We start from the raw sequence: 10,452 nt of genomic DNA on the forward strand, positions 1-10,452 counted from the left end.
AACTCCACATATCACAATACACTGAAGATCACTATTAGAAGCACCATTTATTAGGTATCCAAGTGTGAGTATCTATTAATATTAAGAGAGATGTATATAGTAGCTAGGTTATCATTATGTAATTGTTCTTATAATTAATATTTTGGCCTTTTATTTTTTAGTCGATATTTTTGTTTTATCATTTTTCAAAAGACAGTGATATAATTTAATTTAATTACCGGATTTATAGTCAAAATAGTTTATTTTAAAAGAACACATATAAGTAATTTTTATCTTTAAAATTATAAAAATAATTAGTCTAATTAGTTATTATACAAATCAATTTTATTTGTCATGTTAACATTAAATCTGTAATATTCTCTAATAATATCAACCAATTTGATTATAAATTTTAACTAATTATATCGAATTTATTTTATAAATGGATAGAAATATTATCCCCAAAATCCATTTTTATATTTTGAATTAGAAAACTTTGACGATTTTATATCAAAAATATATTTAAGAGTGTTAATTAAAATATTTGCTTTCGAAAGATTAAAGCTGATTCAAAATGTTGATAAAGTATCGAAAGGGAAGCAAAGGCCAAGAGATACACATGCAAGTTTTAAGTGAGAAATATTTGACAAGGACTCGATTTTGACACTTTGATAAATTGAACAGTTATTCGAAATAGAGAATTGAGCGGTTTTTCGAACAAAAAATCAAACGGTTACATAAGTGGGGATTTCGAAGGCTTTCTCTGAGTTAGGAATGTGTTGGTAACGCTCATGGGTAAAGAAGGAGCAGGAACGGTTACCCAAAAAACCGCGCACAAAGCAGCATCATGCAATTAATGGTTGGTTATGGAAGTGAGTTATAAATATTAGTAGGTTTTAGGAAATCGGGGTTGAAACTTTTCTCCATAAATACACTCAAACACACTCACATCCTCAGCGAATTTCTGAATCTGCATTCGAGTTCGATTTTTGTAGGACTCCTTCCATTGTTTTTACTTTTTCAATTTTATAATTCCTGCAAACTTTACTTTTCTTGTTCAATTTTTCTTCAAAACATATTTTAATTTCATTGTCAGATTTATATTCAAAGTTCCTTTACTTACTTGTCCAATTTACATTTCAGTACCTTTAATTTTCATGTCAAAAGTCTTTCGATTCAGTCGAAGGCATTTTAATTACTTTATTTAAAATTCAATGCAAATCATTTCAATTTTCAGTCAAGTTTTTCTTTCGAAATTTTTATTTTACGTTTTTCATTCCTTTACACTTTTCGAACTCAATTTTCTTTTTAATGCCCATCTAATTCGAGGACCTTTGATGCACTTATAGAAAAATTGGTACCTATAAAAGAGGAGTAAGTTTTGCTCCTAAACCATTAGAATCGAACCACCATCGATTTGTTAAAAATTAAGAAAACAAAGAGTAAGAAAAATAATCAACATCGACATAAAGTCACAAAAAAAAATCAACATCGACATAAGTATACTAATGAGCCACACAAATTTTTTTTTTTTTTTTGTTATATGAAAGTAAAAGATTTAACTTCTGCAAAACACAATTAATAAAAATGATAAGTGATATACCAAACCATGATGCATGTGTGAGTATATATATTTCCCTATAACAAGATATATCTTTCGTTATATTTAGTGTAACTTCTAATTTAATTTTTTAAGGAAGGCAACATTTTTGTTTAAGGTTAAGTATTATGAGTTTATGACATGATCGGGAAAAATTCTTGACCATAAACTTTTTTCTTTAGATTTTTTTTACTGGTCATAAACTTTCTTTTATTTTTCCCTATTCGTAATAGAGGTTCATTATTTATTTATTACTCAAATCCAAGCTAAACTGATTAACAATTTTACTGTACATAATTCATTTCTAAATTACATAAAAGTCTCGTCATAATCCAAAGTCAGGTCCACAAAGAGATAAACTAAAATAATATAAAGCATTATCAAATACATTTCTTTTAACGAATCATTAATGTATTTATGGTTAATTTTAAGTTTACCGTTAAGTACATCAAAGAACAAATACTGTTATTTGTGGACCTAATTATGTTTGTACTAGAATCAACCGTGACCATTTTATTAGGACAGGTATTTTTATAGGACACGCGTAACGCAAAAAAGATGACACCTTATTTTATTAAATAAGAATGGATTTTAATTTCAGCACCATAAAACTTCCCAAAAAAATATAGACACAACAATAAAGGCGCAACAAGTGAATAAATTAGTGGAACCCTCAATATAAGCTAGTGACATTGGAGCACTTCTGCACATGGCCAGGATCCCACCTTATCACTTTGTTCCTGGATCTAACGTATGTCCAACCAGCACCCCAAATAATTCCACAGACAATGCCACGTGGCCCCTTACTACTATGGAATCTTGCTGCCTTCATATTTTAGAGCAAACATACACTATTTTACGCTGTATAAGTGTGTGGTTACGTACAAATTTAAATTTGAAAGAGACAACGACAACTTTAGGTGGCCCGAAACATTTACATTATTTATTATTGTTAGGCAAGCACATTAATATTATGTTTGATTTAAGAAAAAATAAGAGAAAAAAAATGAAAAAATGAATAAAAAATTTTATTTTTTTTGTTTGGATATTAAAAACAATAAAAAAAATTTTAGTGTAAATCTCACTAAAAAATTTTCTATTTATTACAAACAAGCAAATAAGAAAAAAAATTTATTTTTTGTATTTATAATATTATCTATAATTTTTATTATTATTATTATTAATTATCCATATAAATTTATTTTAATAATTTTAATATATTATTATAATATAAATTCACATTTAAACATATATGTATTTGATACATAATTTAAATCAAATATATTAAATTATAATATTTTATAATATTTATAAAATACAATAAAACATAAATTAAAATATTTATACTTTATTTTATTATAAAAATATTAATATAATTTTATATTATTTATAATTTTTTTCTATCCAAACAAAAAAAATTCTATTTTTTTATTTTTTTCGATTCAAATAACACACAAATAACTCTACTTTTGTTTCTATTTTCTCTCTTTTCATTTTCTTTCTTCTTATTTTCTTTCTTTCTATTTTCTTTTCTATAAATATAGCACATTTTAGGATTTCATAAGTTTGTATTTTCATTTTTTTATTTTTATTTTTATTTTATATTTATTTTTATTATTTTACCTTTTCATAAAAGTTTAAGAATATCTTTTCGAATCATACAAGCTTACCTTTTCCGTTTCCTTGGAAACAAAAACGCGATCATCATATAAACACATTATAGTATTATTTTCTTGTCCCTAACAAATTTCTAACCATTTTTCTCATTTCATATATAATACACAAATAACTAAGCAAGTTACAAAAAGATAGGATACCATACACAGACACACAACAATAATAATAATTAAACATATTATCAGACTCGACCTTGTTCGAGCCAATTTGGTGCTTCCTGGAGTCGTCGAAGACGAACAACCGAGTAGATTGCATTGTACGTACTTGGTTAGAACAAGAAAATGATTTCAGCTTCTGATCTTGCACTGCTCTTCCGCTGCTGCTCTTGGAACTGAAATTAGTAGAAATAGGGACATTTAATTAATTGAACATTTTTATATGGTTTTAAAACAAAATTTGTTGAAGGAGGTTTAATAATTTGGTACTAAGTACTAACTAACCTCCAAGCCCAGTTGCCTCAGAACCTTTCACTATGCGAAGGCGCTTGCATGATTCTACGAACATTCTGTAAAAATAAACGGTCCTAATTAGTGATTATTATCCATTATTAACTAAAAAATCATTTTTTTTTGTCAATATCAACTAATTTTTTTAAGCTATTTTTTTATTCTAAAATTCAAATTTTAAATTTTAAATTCTAATTCTAAAAAAATTAAAAATAATTTTACAACGAAAAAGAACTAATAATGACTAATTAAAAATTAATTTTAATATTATCCTAAATGAATATGAAAAAACTATGTGATCTGAATTATATCTCATTGGCACACATATTATTTCACTTATTTTTAATATATTTTATATTTTAATATATATTTTATATACATAATTTTAATTTAAAAATTAATTTTTAATATTTATTATTATGATTATTTTAAAATAAGTAAATTTGAGATTTTTTACAAGAGAGCGGGCTACTCACTCCCAGGGAACGTCACCGACGAGCATCCAATCACCGTCTTTGTCTTCATAAGTGGGGACATAGTCAGATCCATTGAAGCTGAAGAGGCCATTTCCTTTGCACTCGTGATGGGGCCCAGTGACAGCTGCCTCTATCATGGTGCCACTGAACATCTTTGCCAGCGCATCTGACAGCTCTCTGTAGCTCTTGTACTGCTTCAGGTCCACTTTCCTCAAGTATGGTGCTCCGTCCACGCTCACCTTCACGTACGCCCCTCCGTTTCCGCTTGTTGCCGCGGAGGTCGCGGTTGCAGTTGTACCTACGGTGGTGGTGGCGGGCTTTTCCGCTTCTTCCTTGTTGCTCTTCTGCCCGCTCACTATGTTCTTCCTGAAGGACCTAACTGGAGGCCAACCTACCACTTGTGCCCTACACCATGCAACATTAATCGATACATTGTTTTTAATCAGTGCTTATTATGCTAATTAAGTTGAAGCTGCTTTGCCAAATAAAAAGAAAAGTTGTCTCGCGACTCTCTAATGATAAATAATGATGATTTTTGTGTTGATCCTCTTAAACATTTTTTCTTTTAATTTCAAGTTATGCTTTTTATCTATTATCATTTATCAATTATCTTATAGACATTCTTTATAGTTCATGATACTTGATATTTATCTTCTTTTTTAATCTAACTTTTATGTTTTTTTTTTAATAAGTATTGTTTGACTTTTTATGAATAAAAAACATTTTCTGTTAAGAAGATTATCTTATAGACATTTTTACTCATATAACAATAAAACAAATTGATAAAAGTAAGACCGAATAAATGCTAATTATTAGATTAGTCAATTTTTTTCTTAAAAAATTTTAATTATTAAATTAGCCTTTAATTATTTTTATTAAATTAAACAAATTAATCTCTACTTTCTTCAAAGAATAAATTATTTGGAAGATTCCACGAAATTATTAAATAAATAGTATAAAGCTTATTTGCAAATATATCCAAATAAAAAGGCAAGCATGGAGTGTAGCAGAATTATTAGAGTGCGAGCGAGCGTTAGAGATAGGGATGAGGGAAGTGGGGTGAAGAAATATGTTAGGTGACACGACCGGGGGACTGGGGAGCGTGGACAATAGATGCATATGCTTTTTTACTTTCTTCTTTTTCTCTTTTTTTTCTTTTTAATATTTTGTCTTGCTGGATTCACTTATTCAAATGGTTGGGTTGATGAATAAAGCAAGATTCCTTCTGTCTTGTCCTTTTCCTTTGTCTACCCGACAACCAACCATGCCACACGCTACCACTAAAGGAAAAAAAGAAGAAAAAGAAATTCAACTAAATCATGCTTACCCCTGACACTTAGGCCTTATCCCACCACCACCATACTTCATAGTTCATACCCTTTTTTTCTTGCTCATAATCTGGATGACATTTTCTTTTCTTTCCCGCCCTTCAAACCGGTTGACTTCACCTAATTTCTAAATATAATGGACATCTTCTATTAATGTCTATCTATTAATTGCGCATGTGCTTGCATTAGTAGTATTGTTCTAGATTTCACTTTCAGGGCTTTAAACAATAAATTCTAGCAACCTCAACCAGATTATTAAAATATCACTGGACTCATCTTGGGAGCTATGATATAACCGTTATAAATTGGCTATAAAAACTCAGCATATACATTATAGGTCAGTTATTAAAATCATAACAACAAATCAGATCGTTATGGTATACCTCTATATGTTATCACTATAATTCGGTAGTGACAGAAAATAACCTCTGACTAACCTCTGACTACTTACTCTCATTATCAAAGTAAGTAATCAGGAGAAAGGTAGGATATTCACTTTTCCGATCTCTGAGTTACCAAAAAATAAAGCTTATTCACATACTGACTTGAACATCGAAGTATTTTTTTAGAGGTGCCCACCTCCTTGTTCACAAGGTGCCGAGGTATAACCCATCTCAAAGGAAGGCTTGAAGGAAGTAGCCAAAAAACGAGCTATAGCCCAGCCAATTCACCCAAGAACACAACCCATTATTATACTTAATTAAGTGGAATTTTAGCATTAATATTTGTTGTGTAAAGGCATGCTCACATACCACAAATCAAAATTAAACCTCAAGTCAAGATTTCTACTGATAATTGTTAAAACTAATATAAAAATAAAAAATATTGCAAACTTTTTTCCTGAAACAAATTCAGAATTTTAAACGGTTCCTTTACAAATCTCTTCTTTCTTTTTTTTCCTTTCTTAACAATTTCAAACACATATATTAAAGTATGTTGATGTGAGGATTAATTCTGCGAAAAATTATGGAACAAGTAATATAAATAATATTTAATGTTTAGCTTCAACCACAAACAAAACTTTAACTTGTTATTGCACCTATAATTTCTGTTATTTTTTCGGGTTGAAAGTACAATGGATCTATGGGTTTTAATTTCTTCTGTTCTTTTTCCTAAATCCATCAACTCTCTAAACTAGCACAAGTTGAATAATCATTATTCAACACATGTCCTAGGCAGATTGAACAAAATATCAAATTCTTTTAGCTGTTGAATTATAATATTATTACGATAAAAAGAAAACCTAGATTAGATGCTGTATAAATCATGAACTATTTTGATCTCATGAACAAAACAGGAATCAGAAATGAAATCTCCCTATAGATACCAAATAAATCAGAAAGCAAACTCCTCCGGTTTCCTTTTGCCTAATTTTTTTCTCCTCCGGTTTCCTTTTATCTATTTTTTCCCCACCTAATCTTCAACGAATATAAATGTAACTAACATCCAACAAAACTAAACCATTAAATTTTTATCTTTTACTTTTATCATTTTTCCAAAGAATTTAAACCTAAAAAATCAAGCAAATATCCAGTAGTATAAATTATTACCTGGATTTTATTAAAAAATTATACAAAAAAAAGGAAAGATTTAACGAGACAAAACCCCAAAAAATATAAAAAAAGAAAAATTGTGAAAATCAACCCCAAAAATAAAATTAAAGATTTTAGAGTACTTATTACCAATCCTCCTCCTATTCAGATCAAGTAACCAACAAAATAATAAAGAAGGTATATGAAAAACTCACTTGGCAGGTGGTTTCGCCGGGTCGGTAGAACGAGTAACAGGAGGTGTAGAAGTAGGAGCAGCAGCACCACCATTCTTCTCTTTGTTCTTGTCAACGTTGACAGAAGAAGCTGAAACGGATTCATTGTTAAGAGAAGAAGAACAACAAGAAGAAGAAAGATTCAGATTCAGCTTTAGATCCACAGTAGACGGAGTAGTCTCCGAGAAACCCCTCTTTCCAGTTGTAGTACAAGTGCTCCTTAGTGATGACTCGCCATCGTTCGACCCACCCGGCAAACCGAGTCGCAACTCGGTCTCCTCAAAATTTATCATGCTGTATTTGTCTCGCTCTGACTCCATATAACACGATGCAGAATAATATAAAGACTTGGGAGTTTTCTTATTCTATGTTTCTCCCAAAGATGAAGAGTGAAAACTGAAGTTGAGTTTTTTTCTTTCTATTTTTTTTCCTTGAAAATGTTAGGAATTGATGCTGTGTTTTGTTTATTTATTTATTTCTTTTGTTTTGGGGATATATGGGTGTTGTAGCCTTGTAGGGCGTGTGAAGGGAAAGTGACGGGGAAGATGGTGCCACGTGGATAGGATTGTAGTTGTTGAATTGTTTTGGGGTCTTGTCGGGACTGACGTCATGGGTGATGTCATACGGAGGATGAATGATATAAGGGGTGAGTTTGGGGCTCTGGGGCATTCTGCCCTTGCCTGCCTTTTGTTTGTATGCTAGGCTCCACACGGGCGCATAACTTTTAACTTTTAATATATACCTTTCGTTTTTTTTTTTTTCTTTAATGTATGTAGATATTGGCTCATTATTTTAGATATGTAAGCTGTGTGTGTCGTGCATGGTTACAGAGGTGGTAGTATTAAATACAAATGTAAGATAACTTTTTTTAAATTATAAATAAAAAATTGGACCGTTTAATTCTTTTATTAAAAAATTAGTGTAAAATCTCCGCTTCACATAAATCATGTACATAATCTGTTTTATTATATTTATAAATAAATTATTTGCTTACAAAAAAAATATATATTTGTGAGAAGAATTAATTTATTTAGTATATAAATAAATTAATTAATTATTTTTTTTGTTATATTAATGTTCAATCTGATTAAAAAAGTCAATATATAAAATTTTTTTAATAATATTTTTTAATGCTTTAGTTAACATTAATTTATATCTTTTTTTATAATTTTTTTTTATTTTAGTAACTTTAAAAATACATTTTAACTAAATATATAAGGAAATAAGTAAATAAAATTACTATTACGTATAATTAAAATTAACTATTAAAATTATTTTTTTTATATTAATAGACAATTATGTAAATGTGTCAACTATTGATAACCTAAAAATAAAAAAAATACTCTAGTTATTACAAATTTAAAATTGCATCTAATTAGAAAAAAAGCTCTAATTTACTGATAAAATAATGTAGTTACATTTTATTTGATAATATTAATTGGACATACTTTTTACTGGCCGTGAATAATATTTATTAATATTTCATAAATAGACACTATATTCATATTTAAATGATAATAAATATGAGATTATTAGTCCAGTAAAAAAAAATATTTTCTATTACTTTTTGAAATATTTTTAGTGACTTTTAATTAGGTAGATTATACATGTTTAATTGATAAATTTTTAATAAAAGAGCAATATATTTTAATAAATATTATTATTTGAATTTAAATTATCCTTTTTTACAAAGTAATTATCTAAAATGTTTCACAACTTTCATATAAAAAATTTACAAAGTTGATAAATATCAATGTTTATACATAAAAATATATTAATTAAAATCGCAAAATAGCAATAAAATCTTTTTAAAAAATTTGAGACAATTTTACTGTCAATTTCTTACTACACGCTATTTAAGTTAATTCACTTTATTCAAATATATCAAAATATAAAATGTACTGTGATTTTTTATATATATTCGTAAGAAGTTGAAAATTATAAATGTGCAGCTTTTATAACAACAAATCATGAAAAATTAATGTTCCACACTAAATTCATGTTATTTCACAAAATGTCATAACCAATCCATTATATATATATATATATAATACCAATATTTGATATTTAATACAAAATGAATGAGGTCTCAGGAAAAAAAAAGCTTGAAAAGATTTGAGTTTAAACACAAATGATTACAATTGCATTTTGATAAATCGCTGTTTTACGGTTTATTTTGTATTGAATTGAGTGGATTTTATCCATTATTCTCACACTTATGCATATAATTCGCATGTTTTACATTTTTCTCTCTAATTTTGTGATGTGATTGAAAACATGCTTCTTTGACCTTAAATTTGCTAATTTTAATACTCCTTTATTACCATTCGATGCTGTCATATGTGTGTTAAGTGTTTTCAGGGTTTATAGGGCAGGAATAACTTAGAGGATAGAAAGGAAGCATGCAAAAGTGGAAGGAAGACAAGGAATTGAAGTTTTGAAAAGATGGAAATGACACATACGCGTGGGCGACGCGACCTGGAAGACAAGCGACGCGTACACGTGACTGACGTGCACGCATGACCAGGATTTTTGACAAGCAATGTGTACGCATGGGCGACGCATACGCTTGACAGAGCATCACGTGCTGCAATTTACAGAAAATGCTGGGCACGATTTCTGGGCTCCTTTGTGACCCCGTTTCAGGCCCAAAAATCCATATTAGAGGCTCCAGAGTGGAGCTGGAAGGAGAATCAATCAATCATACTTTCATTCACATTAGTTAGTTTAGATGTAGTTTTCTAAGGAGAGAGGCTCTCTCCTCTCTCTAGGTCTAGGTTTCTCTTTTTAATTTCTCCTTAGGTTCAGGTTTAATCTTCCTTTAATTTAGTTATCTTCTACTTTATTTGTTCTAGTATTTTAGTAATACTTCTATCATTGATTCCTTTATGTTGCCAATTTAGTTTATGAATTCTTCTTGTTTCCTTTAATCCATGTTAATGCAAGTTATGTTTTCATGTTTATGATTGCTTCTTTCTTCATTTGTTATTATTGATTCCTTGCATTTGTTGAATTTAGATTTTATTATCCTTTATTAATTCTCTAAGCTTTTATTTTGTGTCTTCTAAGTGTTTGATAAAATGTTTGGATGGATTTTAAATTAGACTTTTATATTCTTAGCTTATATTGAGTAATTTGGAGACTCTTGAATTATCAAAAGTCTCTTGTTGGTTGGTGATTG

At 28.8% G+C, this 10,452-nt stretch overlaps 1 protein-coding gene across 1 annotated transcript; it reads right to left on the reverse strand.

Annotated features, from left to right (window-relative positions):
• Positions 1–3,250: 3,250 nt before the first annotated feature.
• LOC112710967 (auxin-responsive protein IAA16) lies at positions 3,251–7,892 on the reverse strand. The gene is made up of 4 exons (XM_025763475.3): positions 7,254–7,892; positions 4,179–4,583; positions 3,697–3,761; positions 3,251–3,587 (listed from the first exon to the last, which is right to left on the reverse strand). Exons 1-4 carry the CDS (start codon positions 7,589–7,591, stop codon positions 3,544–3,546), a joined length of 852 nt encoding a protein of 283 aa, XP_025619260.1. The 5' UTR covers positions 7,592–7,892; the 3' UTR covers positions 3,251–3,543.
• Positions 7,893–10,452: the final 2,560 nt, after the last annotated feature.

The sequence above is a fragment of the Arachis hypogaea genome, chromosome 9 (assembly GCF_003086295.3).
Source record: "Arachis hypogaea cultivar Tifrunner chromosome 9, arahy.Tifrunner.gnm2.J5K5, whole genome shotgun sequence".
NCBI classification, from domain to species: Eukaryota; Viridiplantae; Streptophyta; class Magnoliopsida; order Fabales; family Fabaceae; genus Arachis; species Arachis hypogaea.